The sequence below is a fragment of the Podarcis gaigeae genome (genome assembly GCF_964106915.1).
Source record: "Podarcis gaigeae genome assembly, chromosome: 17".
NCBI lineage: Eukaryota > Metazoa > Chordata > Lepidosauria > Squamata > Lacertidae > Podarcis > Podarcis gaigeae.
Window position 1 is genome coordinate 12003599 of NC_139694.1, and position 22040 is coordinate 12025638.

The following is a 22040-nucleotide window of genomic DNA, read 5'->3' on the forward strand; positions in this document are numbered from 1 at the left end:
CCAGAAGCTACTGCCCTGTGACCCTGGTAAATGAGACTTCAGCTGTAGGCAGGGACAGCACTTTCTCATTCTTCATCAGGCAGCAAAACAAGATCGGCTGCCCCTGGGGATTAGGGACATGACCCATCAAGTTAGTGAAGACTCAGGGAAGAGTATGAATGGGGGACTTTGGTTTTCCCCAAATTAAATCTGGTTACCTGAAAGTTCTGCTTGTAATGTGCAGTAGGCAAAGTATCTGGGAAGGAAAAGGCGACCCAACTGAGGGTTAAGAATTGCTTATGTTTGCGAACAGCTTTTGCATAACTGCGCTGTCATTTACTCGACATTTTAAGAAAAGCAAGCTGCAAGAAGAATTAATATGGCTAAATAAAAGTTTATTACATGCTGCCTACATAAATCAATGCAACACAGTGAGCCTTCTAATCAGAATCAGAGACACACACCAACCGTAAGCTCCAGATTAACACGCAACTGCTTATAAATCTTGAGTGCATTTCTGGTTTCTAATGCCAAAGGTTTCATAAATAATAATCATTCTTTAAAATATCAATCAGGCGAGGGCTTAAAGCATATGAAAGCTAAAGTGGCATAAACAAAAGGGAAGGGAACCTCCACGATTGCCAGCAGAAACAGAATTCATTTTTTAGCCATTAATCATCTGGCACCTCCGTTGCTTTTCCAGACGTGAAATGTAAGATATGGGGGGGCAGGGAGGTGAGAAATTACGCCATCACTGCCACAAGCTGCATACATTGATTAGCACATTTAATGCTTTGGTGCTCATTGTGTAGAAGATTAATAGTCCTCCTCATCAAGCACAGGAAATACCTGAAGAGCAGGAGTGGGCATGCGTTCCTTAAGGGCACTCAAGGCTCTTGGAAATGCCACATATCTTGACCTACTTGTGGGTAGCCAGCTTCATTTCCTGCATTGGCTGTGGATACGGGGAACATGGTGGGATCCAAAGGCATGGCAGCGTCAGCGTTAAAAGGCATGAAGCTGTCAGGGAGCCCTTCAGCTGCCGGAGGGGCTGCTGTGGCCTGGGGTCCACCTGCTGGTCCTTTGCTCTGGGCTGCAGGGTTTAGCAGGTTGCTGTTGGCATTGGGCAAGGCACCACCCTGGGTGCCATCTAGGGAGATGATGTTGCTCCCCTTGCCTGAAGGGTTAGCTCCTGCATTGGCTCCTCCTTGAACTTCAGGCTGCTCTGTTATTCCAAGCTGGTCGTCTTCCACAGTGTAATCACCTGGCCCACCGAGGTTTGGTTGCATGTTTCCATATCTAGCATCCATGGCAAACAGGTTTGGGCCCGGTGCGTGATAGGCTGGTGCACCAAATCCACCACCCTGGGAGAGAAAAAATTTCAGTGTCCCATTACCGCGACTGCCATAAATTCCCATTGCTAAGTTTTACCCTGCTATGAAAAACAAATGTGGATTTTGCCAAAGTTAGAATCTCAACTAAGATATTCCATAGAATTGTAGAGTTTGAAGAGACCCTGAGGATCATCTAGTCCAATGCTCTGTAATGCAGGAATATGTAGCTTTCCCATATGGGGATCAAACTTGCAGCCTTGGCATTATCAGCACTATGCTCTAACCATTTGCACTGGTATTCCCATTTGTACCACTGGTGTCAACCTCCCAGTAATATTAGGAGGAAGGGTGGTCTCCAGGGAGCAGTGCTACATGTCCATGAAATGAAAACCATGTCTTAAATCTCTGCCCTTGCCCACCCCAGTAGCATTTAGCTGAGCTCTTCCAATATCCACACTGGCAGCAGTATTTTCACATTACGGTAAGCTATATAGCTGTGAATGTGCAGGGGATTCTCACTTCACTCCTTGCTTTGCACAATCCCTGGGTTTAGTGTTACACCCAAACTGGAGACTGTGGTTTTCACTCCCTTCCTTTGCTCCCTTTTGTTTGTTCTTGGGCTTACCAACTGTGGCCTGAGTGAAAGAACAGTCCCTGGTTCAGATGAAAGGCTAAACCAGGGAGCATGGTTTGTTGCTGCTGCTTGTGCCAGGGGAGGAGAGAGGTGTTGAGCAAACTGAACCAATGCATGTTTTCCTGCTCCACATCATGGTCTGTTACTAGTGGGGGCTGTGACTTCAGTGCTGAAACATTTGCTCTAGATGTTTTGGAATGAGAAGGGAGTATTAAAAAATAGGGCTGGCATTTCTGATGCCAGGTATGTGTTTAATGGAATATTCTGGGCTTGATTCTCATTCACCTCCTGGTGAATTAGAGTCTAATGTAGGATTTTAGTGTTGGGGATCACTTACTGATTCAGATTGGAGTAAAAGGTAAAGGGACCCCTGACCATTAGGTCCAGTCGTGGCCGACTCTGGGGTTGCGGCGCTCATCTCGCTCTATAGGCCGAAGGAGCTGGCGTTTGTCCACAGACAGCTTCCAGGTCATGTGGCCAGCGTGACTAAGCCGCTTCTGGCAAACCAGAACAGTGCACAGAAATGCTGTTTACCTTCCCACCAGAGTGGTACCTATTTATCTACTTGCACTTTGACGTGCTTTTGAACTGCTAGGTTGGCAGGAGCAGGCACCGAGCAACGGGAGCTCACCCCGTCATGGGAATTCAAACCGCCGACCTTCTGATCGGCAAGTCCTAGGCTCTGTGGTTTAACCCACAGCGCCACCCGCATCCCTTCAGATTGGAGTAGTTTCTTTTAATTGAGGGGAAATGTTTTGTGTCAAAAAGGGTGTGGCTGCTTATTCAAAGGCCAAGCTTTTTTTTTAACCCTCCTTGGCACTGACAGGCTTAAAGAAAGAAAAAAGAAAAAGAAACCCTGTTATATATTTGTTTCTCCCAAATATTTCTCTTCCAACATCAGTGGTAAACTGTATACATCACTCAATATTGGTGAACCTGTACTGTGATACTTATCTAGCCATGTAGGAGAATTACGGAGATCTGCTGACATTACAATCCTGTAATCAGTATTATATCAGTTTGAGGTTAATGACCTCTCCAAGTACTGTCAATTTTTTTGTGAGGTAACCGAGAAATGTTCCTTAGCAACTCTGAATGCCATTGCTACAATTCATAGAGTCCCTTGAATGGTAGCTATTATAATACTTCACTTTTAATGTTTATAGCATAAGACAGCCACCCCCCAACCAGGTAAAAACCTCCCAACGTCACTGACCGCTGGCCATGTAGACAAGATCTGATGGGAGCTGGAGCCCATCAAGATCTGGGTGGCACCAGGTAAGGGAAAACTGGCATAAGGTATCTTTGCAGACAGAATTTGCTTTTTCATTCATTCACAGTGTAAATTAATGTAGTAATTAAGGAGGCATATTTCAACTTATCATGACTCACCGGCATTTCTTCTGAGCTTACTATTCCTAGTCTTGCAGGAGCTGCCTAAGGAACATATAAGTAAACAGCATATGAGGACCAAATCATTCCCACCACGTACAGTGGTGGGAAAACACCCTTCATTTTAAAGCATATTATACCCATTTGATTGTACTTCATAAAACATTTCTGTCTACATGGTTTAAAAGTCCACATTGCTGCTTATATTATTTCCTTCCCTTTGAAACATCAGTGTATCATAAACAAGTTAATGAGCTCTGGAGTGTTTTGCTTTCCTTCACTGAAAATTCTTCCTGTCTTTTGAAATTAAAAAAATTGCAAGGTGTAGCTTCCAGGGGTAGGTTCATGATCATTTCCATAAGCGTGCTCCCTCCCTCCTCCCCCCCCTCTCTCACACACACATTTGAATAGCTAAATTAGAATGCAATTATTCTTTTGCAAGCAGCATACGGAAAAATCATTTCCTTGATTCTATCCGTTTGTCATATTTTAGTGTGACTGACAAAAAGGAGGAGACTATGATGATGAACTGGTTGAGATGTGTAGATGGGTGGCAAGTTAGTTCTCAGATACTCTTGTTGAGCTTTCTGAGACAAAGTAATCAAGCTGTGATAAGGAAAACATTGGGTGGGGAGGAAAGGGAGCGCTAGAATTGGCCGTAGCGGAAGGGCAATCGCTGCCCCCATTCAGGTGGCATCTCTGAGTTCCTTCTCCATTCATTCCTATGAGGGAAAAGTGCTGCACTTAGATACACTTTGCCCTTTGGTTCTGCTGCTAGCTGGCCACAGCTTCTAGTGGAGTGACAACCATATTGGTGTTGCCAGCATTCTCATACTGTGCACAGAGCACACAGAGATGTACTGCACCCCAGATATTCCTTTAATGTTTTGGTTGTCTCCCTGACATGATAATGATAAGGATTTCATTGCTTGTAAATGAATGCAGCATACTTACTCCTTGGTTGCCTATGTAGGACATGTAATGCAGACTAGGTGGCATCTAGACAAAGGAGAAAACCAATTAGCAGTAGTTTTGCTTTCAGGAACAGTACTCTTTGTTGTTTCATGAAAAACAGTGAAGAGCTTAGAATCAGACCATAGGCCCGTCAGCATCTTGTTCTCAATGGTAAAGGTAAAGGGATCCCTGACCATTAGGTCCAGTTGTGACCGACTCTGGGGTTGCGGCGCTCATCTCGCTTTATTGGCCGAGGGAGCCAGCATACAGCTTCCGGGTCATGTGGCCAGCATGACTAAGCCGCTTCTGGCTAACCAGAGCAGCTCACAAAAATGCCGTTTACCTTCCCGCCGGAGCGGTACCTATTTATCTACTTGCACTTTGATGTGTTTTCAAACTGCTAGGTGGGCAGGAGCTGGGACCAAGCAACGGGAGCTCACCCCATCCCGGAGATTCGAACAACCGACCTTCTGATTGACAAGTCCTAGGCTCTGTGGTTTAACCCACAGCGCCACCTGCATCCCATATTCTCAATGGTAGACTTACCAAAATGACCTAAGACATGGATGGAGAACCTTTGAGTTTCCAGGTGCTGCTGGACTCCAGATCCCATCAGTCTAGCCAACATGGCCAATAGTCAGGGATGATGGGAGTTGTAAACCAACTACATCTGAAGAGCCACAGGTTCCCAATTCTTGCTACTATAGTTAGCACCTACACTGTCGACTTAAGTCATCACCTCTTCTATAGAATCATATAAATGTAGGGTTGGAAAGGATCCCGAGGGTCATTTAGTCCAAAGCTCTGCAATGCAGGAATCTTAACTAGATCATACATTACAGATGGCCATCCAACCTCTGCTTTAAAACCTCCAAGGAAGAAGAGTCCAACACCTCTTCTGGGTGAATTAAGGTACTGCAATAATTTTACGTGATTCACTGTACTGATGGCTTTTCTCCAGATCAGTCAATAAATTTCCTCCCTGTATTGCCTAGTCCAGGCATCCCCAAACTCGGACCTCCAGATGTTTTGGGACTATGACTCCCATCATCCCTGAACACTGGTCCTGTTAGGTAGGGATGATGGGAGTTGTAGTCCCAAAACATCTGGAGGGCCAAGTTTGGGAATGCCTGGCCTAGTCCTTTACTGCCCTGCCCAGACTTGTCTGTGAGGTCAATGTGAGGTGTGCATGTGGGGTAGCGAGGCTGAAAGGAAAACACTTGATGGCTGCCTTTGCTTTAGATCTCTGTGTTACCATGCACTGCTTTCCTTCATGATGGATGGTGCAGAAAGCACCTATATAAACAGAGGTCTTGCATAGCTTAACTTCTCAGAAAAGTCACTTTGGACATAAGCTCATTTTTAAACCTGTGCAAGATACTTACTTGATGCACTCAAGGTAGGACTTTGCATCATAAGTCCAGGGCCAAACTCATGAGAATGAGCAGGAGCCCTTCCCCCCACCAACCCACAAATATGGATGGGTGAGATGTCTGGTTCAGTTTAAAGGGGACTGCATCAAATTCGAATGTAAGAACTGAAACACATGGATATTTCAAAATGGACTCTTATCCAAATTTTGCAATGCTCCAACATTTACAAAAATTAATATATTAGGGGACAGTGTGTGTAAAAGCTAATATGTCAATGAAAATATCATTAAAATGCCTTATATTATAGGTAATTGCTTTAAAAAAAATGTGTACTTGAGACAAAATTGTATGAAAAAATGTGTTTATTATGAGAAATTCAAATTAAAATGCTGAGGGGTTTTTTTTTAAGAATTGCAGAAACGTGAAGAACTAAATTTAAGAAAAATGAGAAACAGAGAGAATTGAAACTGACAGTTCCTTCCACCCTTAGCAGAAAAACTGACTGACCATATTTTGGAGTGATCAAAGTAATATGTATTACTGTCTCACACCTTCCCTGTACAGTGGTACCTTGGGTTACAGACGCTTCAGGTTACAGATCCGCTAACCCGGAAGTAGTACCTCGGCTTAAGAACTTTGCTTCAGGATGAGAACAGAAATCATGCAGTGGCGGCGCAGCAGCAGCGGGAGGCCCCATTAGCTAAAGTGGTGCTTTAGGCTAAGAACAGTTTCAGGTTATGAACGGACCTCCAGAATGAATTAAGATCTTAACCAGAGGTACCACTGTAATACCACAAAGTTCTGAGCCTGAAAGCACCTAAGTGCACCACTGTGGTTTCATGTTAAGAGAGTTCAGCTATGGGAATCAGTGTGCTGGCAGCATGACTGTTTTGAGAATCAACATACAGATCTATGCTGTGGTTGTTGGGCTGTATCTTGTGGGGTTCCAAGTAAACCTGGGTAGAGCTTTGCAAGAGAAAGGAGCATAGAAACATCCAGTGAAATGCAATGCAAGGCAAAAACTAATATATATATAGAATAGGTACTATAATACGTACCCAAGAAAAGTATCAAAGAACTATGGGCGCTGCCTATTTGTGCATAGAATTCAGTGTTAATTTTTCAAGGCGATGTGAAATAAAATTCTATACTGACTGCCTGACCTAATGTCCCTGAGTATTCTTGTACAGCGGGTAGCTGTATCTATCAAGAAAACATTTAGAGATATAAGACTAGGAGACGCAAAGTGAAAAAGAAAAGCAAAGACAGACCTTAATCCTAACTTGCAGTTGAGGCTGGGTGCTTTTACAGCACTGTTTCAGCTGACCAGGATTGGATGGAAATTTGAAATTCGATGGAAGAAAAATCTTCCAAAAATTCAGAAACTGGCCTTTGGTAGGAAAATGAACCTATCATCTGGGGGTGGGTGGAGCTCAGTTTTCAAGCACTGGAGTCCCTGAAACCTGTACTGGTGGTTTTGGGACTTAGATGTCACCTGTTTATAAAACTGACCTGCTGAGGTTGTCTCTCTGATGGCTGCTGTTGGACAACTGGCTGGTTTCCCTCCGGCAGCAGAAATGGCTTCTGCTGGAATGGTGGCTGCATATCGTACTGCTGGAGTTGGACTTGCCTTGTAGGAATGAGATTTATGAGCTGGAAGAGAGGTTGCTCTTGCAGTTCAGGCTGCTGAAGCAGAATGGGTGTCTGCTGAGATGGTAGTGGAGGAGGGTGCACAGGCATGCTGATTTCATACTGTAGAGAGGAGCGTGGGAGGACAAATAGCCAGAAGGAAAAGGGTACAGTCATTAAGAAGTTATGTCCATGATGCCAAAGGCAGTGCATGCCTTTTTTAAAAGTATCTAATGCATTAGGCTCTTGCCTGCAAAATCTCACGTTCTTTCATTAGTATCCAAGATGCCAGATAATTAGCAAAAGATGCTAATGACTGAGTTGTACTGAAATAAAGATGATCTCTTTAAATGCTGATATAGCACAATCCTTAATCATTCCTTATGTGTTCCAAGAGGGCTTTCTCCCTGTAAACTGTGCCCTGACAGCAAACAGAAAATTGCCATTCTTCCTAGCAAATATCTTGGGGAATACTTTGGATGTCATCATTTAAGAGATATGAAAGTGATTGCATCACATCCAGATGCCTTGTTTATTCAACATTCATCCTGATCTTTTTGCCCAAAATAGACTATGACTTGAGTATTCATTCCGATATGTTATTTGACAATGAACATTTATCCTCCATCCATCCTGGATAATTGATAATTGATAATTGATGATGCCAGATAATTAGCATCCTGATTCGCTTGCAGGCTGTTTTGCACATCTTCCTGGTAATATTTCATTCTCCTCACACTTTTCAATGCATTTCCCCATTGCTTTCCAAACCACAAAAAGCTGAAGGGGTTTTTGGCCTTTTGTTTTTTTTTAAGGATTTGTTGCACTCAGGCTTTAGTCCACTTTAATTGGGCAAACCTAAAGTCCCAGTAAGTGATTGAATCTCTCCCGCAAAATTCTAATGCCCTGGAAGCACCTTATTTTTCATCCTCATTATACTGAGTACAGTTCCCAAAATTATTGTAGCACAAGCAGCTTACCTGTTGAGTTTCATGTTGCTGAGGTCTTCCCCTTAACCAATAGTAAGATGAATGTGGCGGAAGAAAGTTGTGTATCCACAATGTATTAAACGGATCTGCATAGCTATAAGGCTGAGCATACTAAAGAAATGGCAAAAATCAATGCAGATATTCTGCAGCTGCAATTCACATTGTAGCATTCTTAAAAACTCACGTTAGAATGTGGCATCATAAATAGTTGGTAATGGGTTTTCTTGTTGATTTATGTTATGTTGACATACCCAGTTCTTTTCTGCTCGATAATACAGCCATATATTTCATTACAGAGAGATAGAGGCACAAGAGGAAGGTGGAACAAAGAAGTATTTACAATTATTCCACCTTTGGGTACCCAAGGAACCCTCAAGTTAGTTTACAAATTAGTAAAGAAATACAGACAACATAAACCCATATCAATGAATAAAACATAAAGCCTTTCTTACAAGAGCACAACAGGAGCATTAAACTCTAAGACCTCCAAATGCCTTCTGAAATAAAAAGCTCTGCACTTTTTATCCATAGTCCTCTAGATAAAGTTAGTTTGTGACCATACGTAGCTGCAATCCTAGGCAAGTTTGCTTGGAAGTACTTATTATCTAGTAATCATACTTAGTCTTGAGTAAACATGCATTAAAATAGGCTGCATATCCAAGAAACCAATGGAACAAAGATAGCCCAGGCTAAGACTGCAGTCCTATATGAATTCAGCGGGATTCACTTCTGAGAAGACATGTAAAGGATAACACAGTAGGTTCCATTCCTCTCAATGCAGAACAGACAAATCCTTTCTACGTTTACTAAGCTGTATGTCACATGAACATAAAATAATTGCAGAGTGGATTGCAGCCTTAGTCATGGCCAACTTGAGCCAGAATGTACCTTTCCTTTGTCTCTTTTAATTGACTTTTAAACTGCTTGAGAGTTGATCACACATTGCACAGCCTACAGGCCCAAGTTGTCTCTACATATGCACAAGTGTTTGTGGGAAGCAGTGCGATTCATTCATCTGCACAGCTGAGCTATTATGTACAGAGATACATAGACTGTACACTTGTTGAACAAAGTGTACAGCGCAACTATCTGGGTACACAGGCTGTGCGCATGTTGAACACAATGTGATTGTTATAGAAATATAGAAATACTTTATTGGTTACCCCCTCCCTCCCACAATCTCTCAGTCCTTATTATGCTCTGTGTGCTGTCGGACGACCACCAACACCAAATGTCAGCTGCTATGTTGCTGTCTTCCATTCAGCAGCCTCATGGCCCACAGGCAGAAACTGTTTTTTAACCTGTTGGTGCGGCTTATCATGCTTCTATATCTTCTGCCCGAGGGCAGGAGATTAAAAAAGGTGCTGGCCAGGGAGTGAGTCATCCCTGAGAATGTTCCTTGGTCTTCTGAGGCAACGGTCTCCTGCAATAACATCTAATGGACTCAGGGGACAGCCCATGATATTGTGTGCTGTCTTCACCACCCTCTGTAGGGACTTTCTGTCCATGGCTGTCAAACCAGTGTACCACACCGTAATACAGTATGAGAGAACACTTTCTATTGTGGACCGATAGAAGGAAATCATCAGTTGTTGAATATGAAGACAAGATCCAACATCATGCCAGCAGATAGGATGGGAATTCTCCTTCATCTCCTTCCCCCATGAAGATTTCGGCCCCCGGCAAATCTACTCTAGAGGCATCCCCCAACCCTCCGGATAACTTTTTGGAGATGCAAGCAGACATCTGCTGAGCAAGCAGGATATTACAATTGGATTTCTATTGCCAAAGGAACAATAGATTTTTTGGGTAGTTTGTCATATAGGAAAATATTCTAGAATTGCATCATGTATTTTCTATTGCAGTTACATTCACTTAGAAAGAGAATTTTTCAAAGAGGGTATCTGTAGTCAGCTGCAGTTACCTGCGGGAGTACACCTGCCATATTTGGTCCTGCCAATTGTCTCATCAGCTGAAAAGAAATGAAAAACCCACAACATTAATACCAACCATTTTATATTCGCAATATTCTGCTCCTTCTTATTGCCCCCCCCCCAATTTCTGATGCTCAGAATTGGTATTTAACTCAAGGTCCTTATCTTTTGATGCCAGAGATAGTGCCTGGAACATAAGTAATAACACATGTAAGCATGTGCAGAGAGCCTTCTTATTGTGGAAGAACTCCCTGATATTGTAGAATGCCTGTGTCAGATCAACATAAAAGAACCTTGCAGGATCACACCCAGATCACACACATCCAGTCTAGGCCAACATCCTGTATCCAAATGCAGCCAACCAGATTCTTTTGGGAAGCCCTCAAACACAGCATGAAACCATAGCCCTTCTCAACTTTTTGCGCCCAGCAAATGGTATTCAGAAATACATTGCCGCTGAAAGTGGAGGTTGCTATCACAGCTAGTAACCCTTGGCAGACCAAGGTAATGCCATCCAAGCTAATGGGCATTGTGGCAGCAATTCCCACATGTTGCTTATGCATTGTGCACAGAAGCACTTTTCTTTTATCTGTTCAGAATCTCCTACTGGACAGTTTCATGGGATGGCCCGAAGCATTAGCGTCCAGGAGAGAAAAGGGGTGGTGAAAATCTGTCAAATTTTCTTTGCAGGTTGTACGAGTCTTTGTTTAAGGCCCAGAGACACCCTTGTTATAGAACAGGGTTTCCCAAACTTGGGTCTCCACCTGTTTTTGAACTACAATTCCCATCATCCCTGACCTCTGCTCCTGCAAGCTAGGGATGATGGGAGTTGTAGTTCAAAAACAACTGGAGTTTGGGAAACCCTGTTACAGAGCTTAACACAGTTTCCCACTGCTTGGCCGAGATCAAGATTTCAAATTCTTTATTCCGCTCCTCCCTTAATATATGTGCATTGAACTGGTTTGCTGCTAATAAACATTTTTGTAAGGTAATAGGGTTTTTTTCCTTGTTACATAAGAATTAATCAGCTGTTTTAATATCTCTGGGGTCTCTGAGGTTGTAAAAGCTGTTGGTCCATAAGTGGTAGTTAGCAAATGCTTTTTCTGAAGATATTGTCATCGAGCATTCAAAGGTAATTCATATTTAGCTCTTAACACAGAGTACATTCATACCTTGGTTCCTGAACGCCTTGTGAATCAAACATTTTGGCTCCCGAATGCTGCAAACCCGGACGTGAGCGCTCTGGTTTCCAAATGTTCTTTGGAACCCGAACGTCTGACGTGACTTGCGGGGCTCCCTGCAGCCAATTGGAAGCCACGCCTTGGTTTCTGAACATTTTGGAAGTCGAACGGATTCTGTTCGACTTCTGAGGCACCACTATATACATAAAATTCATCCTTCTCATCTATCAAATGGTCAGGGAATATATGACAGGCAGAGATAACAAATTCTACTTTGGTCCCCATCATTTTCCCTGCTGACATCTGCAAAGACAATGCTGAGATGGTGGAGGGAGGGAGAGAGAGAAGCTGACAGCCAGTGCCATCCCCTGGACTGGATGTCTGTAAGAAGGCAGGCAAGCAGGGGCAGAGGGCAGACCAAGGTGGTTGGGGGCACTGCCACATTTGCCCTAGTGCACCAACCTCCACTAGCAGTTTGCGCATATCAGCAGCCCAACTGCTGCATGCCAGTTCTTAGGTGATGTTGAGATTAACTCTTGTAACCATCGTTTGTTGCAGGTGATAGAGAGAGTAAATAATGACAGGTACAGTCTTGGGTGGTGAATTAGTTATAAAAGCCCATATGCAACAGAATTTATTTGTTCCTAAGCATCACAGACGTGGGTGGCGCTGTGGGTTAAACCACAGAGCCTAGGACTTGTCGATCAGAAGGTCGAGGTTGGCGGTTCGAATCCCCACGAAGGGGTGAGCTCCCGTTGCTCGGTCCCTGCTCCTGCCAACCTAGCATTTTGAAAGCACGTCAAAGTGCAAGTAGATAAATAGGTATCGCTCCGGTGGGAAGGTAAACGGCATTTCCATGTGCTGTTCTGGTTCGCCAGAAGCGGCTTAGTCATGCTGGCCACATGACCCGGAAGCTGTGCGCTGGCTCCCTCGGCCAATAAAGCGAGATGAGCTCCACAACCCCAGAGTTGGTCATGACTGGACCTAATGGTCAGGGGTCCCTTTACCTTTACCTTTAAGCATCACAGAAAATATACTGGAGAGAGCCAAAACAATGGTGGCACCTGTGGTTGCGCTACGCAAAAGCTGCCTTTGGTACTGGATCATTCTGTAGGTGTGCCAGGGGCATGAGGGAGTGTTGGCCCCATGATCCATGGCTGCCCTGACGTGTCCCCGAATGCCTTGATTTGCCCACCCCCACTACTAGTGGAACATCTGCACTTGCAGGGCTCTCTGTGCCAAGGCCTGTCTGTAGATCTCCCTCTCTGCTGGAGGATGGCATTTACAGTTTCCTAAGACAATTCAGCTAGCCTTTCACAAGCTGTAGCACTGTAGCCCTGGCTAATTATTCATTAATGATTTAAAACAGCAAACACCATCATTCAGAAAAGCTTATTTTAAGATGCTAATTGGACCGGCTCTCCTTGAAGGTTATCATAATGACTTCCGGATATTTTAGAGATACAGTGGTACCTCTGGTTACGTACTTAATTCATTCCAGAGGTCCATTCTTAACCTGAAACTGTTCTTAACCTGAAGCACCATTTTAGCTAATGGAGCGTCCCACTGCTGTCTCACCACCATTGTGAGATTTCTGTTCTCATCCTTCTTAACCCGAGATAATATTATTGGGTTAGTGGAGTCTGCAACCTGAAGCAATGTAAGTTTAAGCCTATGTAACCCGAGGTACCACTGTACTTGCAAGTGCAGGTGGAGGTGGGGGGGGGGTAAAATATACCTCAAGGCTTATACCACCCCTTCCAGGTATCCCGGCATGTTGAAGAAGCATCTGCGGACAAACAAAATATCTCTTGAATCTCCCCCCACCTTTTGCAACACTTGCATTTGGGAAGGTGCTAATCACTTGTATTCAGAAAGGGGAGAAGCAGGTTTTCCATTGCTGACTTGCTCTTTTGCATGGAATTTATATTGTACTGAGGGTTAGGTGTCTAAAAATGGCCACAGATTCACCTTTGTGCAACCACACAAAATGACACAAAAATGAATGGACCCGATCCAAGCTGGGTTAGGCATGACATAGTCCTGATTAAAGTAATGGGACTCCTCATCACCTAGGCTGCACCTGCATTGCACATTTAAAGCATCATCATACCACTTCAAACAATAATGGCTCCCCCTCAAAGAATTCTGCACATTGTAGCTTGTTAAAGATGCTGAGAGTTTTTAGGAGATACCTATTTCCCATTTGAACTTACAGTTCCCAGAGTGGTTTAACAGTCAACCCCCTTTCCCCAGAGAACTATGGAAATTGTAGCTCTGTGAGGGGAATAGGAGTCTCCGAAGAACTCTTAGCACCCTTAACAAACTACATTTCTCGTGAGTTTTTGGAGGAAGCCATGTCTGTTTAATGTTGTAAGACTTGCAAACAATAGTTTTCAGCCCTGGTTTGCATTGCCCATGGTTTCTGCTGCTGCTCATCTGAAGCAAAATTAAAGTTAATGTTGGGAGAAGAAAGGAAGGGGGGAAATTTATCTGGATAGGGAAAGAGGTTGCGTGAAGAGCAAGCCATCAAGCCCATAATCTGCTCCCAGTCTCAGCAGGGTTGTAGCAACACTGGGCCTTTGTCATATAAAATTCAAACCATTTGTAAAATGCCTTGGAAGCCATCTTGATATTTATGATGTTATATTTCCCTCCAACATGAGAAAAAACCAGAGGATCATCTACTCTGGAAAGCACTGTGCATGTCAAGTCTCCAAAATAACAATCTATACTACTAGTAACAAAACAAAACATGAAACAGGTTCTCCTTAATTTGACGGACAACAGTTTGAGGTAAAATTGTATTAGTTACCGGCATTGCAGAGCAGATTCCTAATAGGAGTGAGATAAGGATCCATTTTTTCATATCTTTGATGTTATGTCTTGAGTAAAAAAAGGACCTGGAAAGAATTTCAGAGGATGATGAGGTCCTGGAAATGAAATATAGTAAACAGTGAAATAGTGGCATAGTCAGTGCAAAGACCCCTTTGACAAATGTGGTTTGCCTTCCATGCTTGAGGTACTTAATACCCATGGCTGGTGAAGTTCTTTTATCAACTGAAACAAAAAAGGTAAACAGCGTTTTCGTGCGCTGCTCTGGTTCGCCAGAAAGCAGCTTAGTCATGCTGGCCACATGACCCGGAAGCTGTATGCCGGCTCCCTCGGGCAATAAAGCGAGATGAGCTCTGCAACCCCAGAGTTGGTCACGATTGGACCTAATGATCAGGGGTCCCTTTACCTTTACCTATTCTGCCTGTCAAAAGAGCTTATTACTTGTGTGCATTTACTGATTTGATTTCAGACCCTACACTTCAGCATAGAAGCAGGTGAGGATAAACTTTTTATGAACTGAAGAGCTTGGATGAACTGGGAGTGAATTTGTTTGCTTTGTAAAAGTGCAAATTTGAACTCAGACAAGTTCATTTTTGGATAAGAGGAACTTGAACTAAACTTGTTCCTTTTAAAAATGGACTTTGCAAGTACCTCCAGTTGTGGACGGGATCCATTCCAGAGCTCTGGTCAGATCCTGAGGTTTCCGCAACTGGAGGTGTCGCTTCTGTGCATGCACGTGGCACATAGAGCACTTCTGCGCATAAGCACAGGGCGAAACCTGGAAAAATACTTCCAGGTTTGCCGTGTACGTATTCCGAAGGATACATAACTGGAGGTGAATGCAAATAGAAGTACCATTGTACTCATGAGTAAACCAACCCCTCTCTGGTTCCTGGTGGCTCTGCTGCTTATTTATGTTTTGAGCATACACTAATCTCCAATAAGAATAATGCTGCAACTGTCTGAAACTTTAGTCTACAAGATAATGAGGGTTTTCATAACAATCACAATCAGGCCTACACAATATACACCCTGTGCCAAACATTTTTCTTCCCTAAAGAATAGCTTGTGTCATATGTTTATAGCCTAACACTGCAAAAAGTAATTTTAGGCTGAGAGTGCACAGAGATATAAAAAGCAATGCTAATGAATTGATCCCAAGCAAGCTCTCCAGCACAGCGGGGCCATATTCCACAAGTGGCAGGGCTTCTAGATTAAATACACTTGTCCTGTAATTCACTTATAGAGGAATGGAAGACAAATGTGGAAATTCTTGCTTGGGGAATTGGGGGTGGCCCAATATATTTTGCTGCCTGAAGCAAAGCAGCAAATGTTATGTGCCCTTCCCAGTCAACAAACACATACACACACACACACACACACACAACACAAAATGTATTTTGTACACAGAGCCAGTCAAGTTACTTTAGCACCTGAGGTAGAAAAGTGCCTCTCCCTGGGAATAAAAATACAGCAATAACAAGCCCCAAATCAGCTGCCTGTGGCGGCCATTACATTCTGCCTCATGGCAGCTGAGGGAAAGGTGAAAGGGTTTCTTAACGATAAATTTTAGGGAAGAAGTTATGACAACCCATTGCAGCAAAAATCAAAACCAAAGTAAGTTATTTGGCACCTTAAAGACTAAGGTTGTTTCCTGAAGACTGTTTACATATCCTTCAACATTTATCTGATAAAAATAGGGACATCCTATTCAACAACAACAACAATTTTATTATTTATTCCCCGCCCATCTGACTGGGTTGCCCCAGCCACTCTAGGTGGCTTCCAACACATATAAAAACATAACAAAACATTAAACATTTTTTTAAAAAAAACTTCCCTATACTGGGCTGCCATCAGATGGCTTCTAAAGGTTGTATAGTTACTTATCTCCTTGGCTTGGGAGTCACGTAACTCCATGCCCCCCAACCCTTCTCTGATGAAAATAGGGACATCCTAATGACATTCCAGGATCAAATCAGAAACCAGGAGGGCTTTTGTAAATCTGGGACTGTCCCTGGAAAATAGGGACACTTGGTGGGTCTGTGTTTAGTGAGTCCTAATTAACTTGCACAAAGTTTGCAGGGCGTTGATATGCTAACCCGCTACTTTTTGAACATTCACTCTGATTTGTTTCTGAGGAGGCTATAGGACCTACTTCACACAATTATTATCCTACTTTTCCCCAGTGCTTCCCCTGACCACTTCCTTCATCACAAAAGGCCCATTGTTATTTTTTTTTGAAAGGGGAGTGGGTTTGTTCTGCAAGAGCACCAAATCCACTTTAATTGCCCAAACTAAAGTTGTCAGTGTGCAATTAAATCCTACCCACAAAATAGTGACTCTCTGGAAATGGCCTAGCACACTTGCCTTGAGCTCTCGTAATGTAAGCTTTGTCACTTTTTTTCACAGGGTTCTTCACACACACACACACACACACACACACACACCACTAACCTGAGGCAGAACCAAAAATTCAGGGGAAAGTGTGTGCTGTCGTGACTGCTTTCTTTCTTAGACAGAACTCTTGCCTCTGATGGAATACAGTCCCCTTCCTCCAAGCATATCTATTACAGAAGATGGAAAGAAATGTTTACCTTCACGCTGTCTTGAAAATCCCCCAACCCTTGTTGTCTTGAGGCAACTCGAGAAATCTTCAGAAGATAAAGCTTTCACAGGAATGATTTGTAAACTTCTCTCTCTAGAATATAAGCCTTATTGAAATGGCCGGCTAACCAATCAATACCGAGCAAAAGGGCAGGGGAATTACAGACTTCCAGCAAGTTCCCACCTACCCTTACCACAGCACATAAAACTCAAAGCCATGATATCTCATTACTTATAATTGCATCCTCAAGTCTATATTTATAGAAACCATTGTCTAACACATAGAAAATGAGCACAAAAACAGAATGTGTGCAACAAAGCAAAATGGAGATGAAATCTTGTTTATGACACCAGGTGTCTTGGCGGTCACCCTCTCCATGCCCCAACAGAAGTGTTCTACCTGAAACGGCTCCATTTTAGTAGCTGTCCCACAGGTGTAGCTTTCCACCTTGCTGCATCTCTAGAAACACTGTCCTGTGGAATACCTACCTGCCACTCAGCTGTTCAAGTTGCAAAACCTGTATCAAAACATGGACACACTGCAGGTACAAAATGAACTAAAACCAGGAGAAAATGTTGATTTAAGGACATAACCTCATCTTCTGGTAAGAAAGAAAAATATATATGAAAGCAGCTGAGATTTATTTAATGGTTTATAGTTCATTTCATGTTTTCTTCCAGTGTCAACATTATATGTTAATCTGACAATCCAAAAGCAACACGGTGGTCTAATAATATGATGACAACACTTTTATATCACTACTGAATTGTATCTTCATTTACAATCCATGTACAATATATACATGGTGACACCACCTAATATGAGTTAAGAAAATGTCCCAAAATAAGGGATTTTTTTGGCAAGTATAACATCACAAAGATTCACTCAAGCTTGAGGCAACATGCCTTCCAAGGTAAGTGTAAAATCAGACAAAGCACAACTCATGCAGTGTTTTGCAGGGAATAAGTTGAAGGATGTTGGTGCTCCAAAAACAGCAAGAGCAGGACAGTCCTTCCAGGATAACCAACTGTTTTAAATGTTTTTCCTCAGCTGATAATAATAGCTAACACTGTCAGCCAATTACACTGATTAGTGTAAGCTGAACCATTTGTATACTGTGTACCCTTTTGGATGTTTTACTTGGTAATGTACCTCTTATTGTGTAATAATCGTTTGTAGACTGTTCAGGTATATTGTCTCATTTATTGTATTTGAATGTAATTGATTTTATTTGGTGGTCTCAGTGAGTTGCCAGCCCCACAGGTATGGCCAGGAACCTCCAGGAATCAACCTTAATCTCCAGGAATCTCCTGAGGCTAATCCTGGAGATTTGACAAGTAACCAGTGCTGTCCTTACATTGGCAAATGCTGATAGGGCACATCCAAATAGGGCCATCTTAGGGACGTGGGTGGCGCAGTGGGTTAAACCACTGAGCCTAGGACTTGCCGATCAGAAGGTTGGCGGTTCGAATCCCCGCGATGGGGTGAGCTCCCGTTGCTTGGTCCCTGCTCCTGCCAACCAACAGTTCAAAACAGCTCAAAGTGCAAGTAGATAAATAGGTACCACTCCGGCGGGAAAGTTTACGGCGTTTCCATATGCTGCTCTGGTTCGCCAGAAGCGGCTTAGTCATCCTGGCCACATGACCCGGAAGCTGTACGCCAGCTCCCTCGGCCAATAAAGCAAGATGAGCACTGCAACCCCAGAGTTGGCCACGACTGGACCTAATGGTCAGGGGTCCCTTTACCTTTACCTTTATTCCATAATAATAATAATTTTATTAGTTATACCCTGCCCATCTGACTGGGTTTCCACAGCCACACTGAGCTGCTTCCCACATATATAAAAACATAATAAAACATTAAACCTTCAGATGTCTTCTAAAGGTTGTATACTTACTTATCTTCAGGGAAGTTTTTAATCTGTGATATTTTAGTGTATTTTTGGTTTCTATGGAAGCCGCCCAGAGTGGCTGGGGAAACCCAGCCAGATGGGCGGGGTACAAATAAAAAATTATTATTATTATTATTATTATTATTATTATTATTATTATTATTATCTCCTTGGCTTGGGGATCACTCCAACCTTCATGCCCTTCAACATTTCTCCAATGAAAATAAGGACCTCCTAAGTAAAAGCAGGACATTCCAGGATCAAATCAGAAACCAGGACGGCTTCTGTAAATATAGGACTGTCCCTGGAAAATAGGGACACTAGGAAGCCCTGGCTACATGGGAGTCAAAAGATCTGATCAGGAAGGTGCAGGAGGTACAAGCAGGTGGGAGGCTTAGTTTGTAAAGAGAGAGGGAAAGGATGGCAACCAATCCTGCAAAATATTCAGCGGTTAAAAGAGGTCCTGAGACAGCCTAAGGATCTGGGCATTCATTCAGATTCATGGCTTTGGGGATTCATCAAGACTCCAATATTTGGGGATTCACTCAGACTCCCAGCTTTGGAGATTGTGGCATGTTTACAAGCACCATCAGTGTAGTTCTGGAGAAGTTTTGAAGCACTTTTCTCTGGCTGATGACTTCCCAGTTTTAGAATTTCTCCAGGAATTTCCCATCACAGTAGGCGATTACATATAAGCAGTCATGTACGAACTCACCCACTTATTGATGTGTAACTGGGCCCACAGAAAATTCTGTTGGAGCCAGGTAAAATTAAGGTATTCTGGAAGGAAGTTTCATCAGTAATCAGGCATAATATACCTACAGTTATTATCCCACCAAATCTGACTATCATCGGAAGGCTGCCCTGTTTAGGGAAGTTTTTAATGACTGATGTTTTAATGTATTTTTAACTTTTCGTTGGAAGCCTCCCAGAGTGGCTGGGGAAACCCAGCCAGATGGGTGGGGTATAAATAAAGAAATAATGATGATGATAATGTTAATGATAATAATAATTTTATTTTAGGCTCCATAGAAGGAAGTCACAGATATCCTCAGTGCTTTCTTCTGGGGGGACGCAGTGGGATGCATACCCCTAAACATTTTGTGAATCTAAGTTTGGCCTCATTGAGGGGCAGTATTTCAATATGAGGAGGAAAATGAGAGTACCCCCCCCCCCAAAAAAAGCACTGGATATCCCCAGTTAATTATCATTGATTTAATGGCAGCCACAAGAACTTGGATATGCCCTGTAACTAGGGGGATCAGTCAGAGCAGGATATAGAAGATGTTATGCTTATGTTGACATCAACACATCTGATGAGAGGATGTGTTGGATCAAGAATGAAGGAAAGGAATAAACAAGATAAAGAGACATAATGATAATTGGAATTGGTTTGTGGTCTTTAACCAGAAACATTTCGTTGACGATGTTGACTTTTCAGATAAGAAAGAAAGATGTGAGTGCATTGTTGTACACAAGTATGAAATGAAAACTTTGAATTGTTTTGTAATATTTCATCTCAAGAGATTTAATAGCAAAGCAAAGGTAAAAGCTAAAGGCAAAGGAACCCTGGACAGTTAAATCCAGTCAAAGGCAATTATGGGGTGCGGTGCTCATCTCGCTTTTTATTTTATTTTATAAATATTTTATTAAATTTCTTTCGTTAATACAAATTGCAAATACAATTATCCAATTTTACATTTTACAATCCCCACCTTCCCCAATGACTTCCCTCATCTTCCCCTTATGTTTTGTTACATTATTTTTTATTGTCTGCATATTAATATACTTTAGATGTTATTGCATTGTCTTTCTTCATATTTTACTTAAATAAGATTGTGAATGTTTATTCAAAACCTGCCAAAGAGCCCATCTCTTTTTGTTGTTTCTGTAGGTAAGCTTTTCAGGCTGAGGGAGTCGCGTTTGTCCACAGACAGCTTTCCGGGTCATGTGGCCAGCTTCTACGGCAACAGGACATCATGATGAGTGCCAGAGCGCTCGGAAACGCTGTTTACCTTCCTGCTGCAGTGGTACCTATTTATCTACTTGCACTGGCCTGCTTTCGAACTGCTAAGTTGGCAGAAGCTGGGACAGACCGACAGAAGCTCACCCCGTCATGCAGATTCGAACCGCTGACCTTCAGCAAGCCCAAGAGGCTCAACGGTTTAGATCATAACACCACGTCAGATCTCTTACTGAAGGGGAAAAAAACACCTTTACTGAAAAAAGGAATTTAATTTTAATTGACATCATATGACTGGGGTATGTTAGTAGAGCATGAGACTCTTAATCTCAGGGTCATGGATTCAAGTTTCACATTGGGCAAAAAGATTCCTGCATTTCGGGGGGGTCGGACTAGATCAGTGTTTCCCATCCTTGGGTCTTCAGTTGTTTTTTAACTACAATTCCCATCATCCCTGACCACTGGTCTTGCTAGCTAGGGTTGATGGGATTTGTAGTCCAAAAACAACAAGGTTGGGAAACAGTGGACTAGATGACCTTCATGGCTTCTTCCAACTCTACAGTTCTATGATTCTATGAAATGACATGGTGGTTCTGTATGAGGTGATTATTTTGTGATGGTTCACACCTGTGAGTCACTTAGTTGAATGACTACAGTGAATGAATGTTGAACATACCCCTGCATTAAGAACAGGATGATCCCATCCCAAAATCCCATGGATTCTTCAGAAAATATAAAGTCATATAATGCCCCCCTAAAAACAAAAACCTAAACCAAACCAACCAAACCCTTCAGAACATGGCATCCAGATAAAAATCATTGAATTCAAATCACTTCTTCACTTGTTTTCAAAGGGGACATAGAATTGTCACATGACCATTTTTTAAAGCTCACCTACAACCAATATTGGGACGCAGGTGGCACTGTAGGTTAAACCACAGAGCCTAGGACTTGCCGATCAGAAGGTTAGTGGTTCGAATCCCCGTGATGGGGTGAGCTCCCGTTGCTCAGTCCCTGCTCCTGCCAACCTAGCAGTTTGAAAGCACCTCAAAGTGCAAGTAGATAAATAGGTACCGCTCCAGCGGGAAGATAGACGGCGTTTCCGTGTGCTGCTCTGGTTCTCCAGAAGCAGCTTAGCCTGCTCCCTCGGCCAATAAAGCGAGATGAGCGCCGCAACCCCAGAGTCAGCCACGACTGGACCTAATGGTCAGGGGTCCCTTTCCCTTTACCTAAAACCAATATTCATGCTCCAAAATGGGAGATTTGAAGTACTCTATATATTTAAAGTAAATTTCTGATAAATGAAATTAGAATATATGTACCTCACAACCGGGGATGCAGGTG

At 42.9% G+C, this 22040-nt stretch overlaps 1 protein-coding gene across 1 annotated transcript; it reads right to left on the reverse strand.

Moving 5' to 3' along the window:
* Positions 1 to 357: 357 nt before the first annotated feature.
* Positions 358 to 16949, reverse strand: AMBN (ameloblastin). Its single transcript, XM_083719615.1, has 8 exons — positions 16832 to 16949; positions 14215 to 14332; positions 10209 to 10256; positions 8276 to 8395; positions 7179 to 7418; positions 4294 to 4338; positions 3340 to 3384; positions 358 to 1343 (listed from the first exon to the last, which is right to left on the reverse strand). The coding sequence occupies exons 2-8, from the start codon at positions 14266 to 14268 to the stop codon at positions 867 to 869; spliced, it is 1029 nt and encodes a 342-aa protein (XP_083575741.1). The 5' UTR covers positions 14269 to 14332; positions 16832 to 16949; the 3' UTR covers positions 358 to 866.
* Positions 16950 to 22040: the final 5091 nt, after the last annotated feature.

Excerpts from the sequence above, each read along its gene's own strand:
- AMBN (XM_083719615.1), bottom strand. The coding sequence starts at position 14,268 with ATGAAAAAATGGATCCTTATCTCACTCCTATTAGGAATCTGCTCTGCA. Across the intron at positions 3,385-4,293 it reads CCTACATAGGCAACCAAGGA|GCAGCTCCTGCAAGACTAGG; the intron begins GTAAGTATGCTG and ends TATGTTCCTTAG. Across the intron at positions 1,344-3,339 it reads TAAGCTCAGAAGAAATGCCG|GGTGGTGGATTTGGTGCACC; the intron begins GTGAGTCATGAT and ends TTTCTCTCCCAG.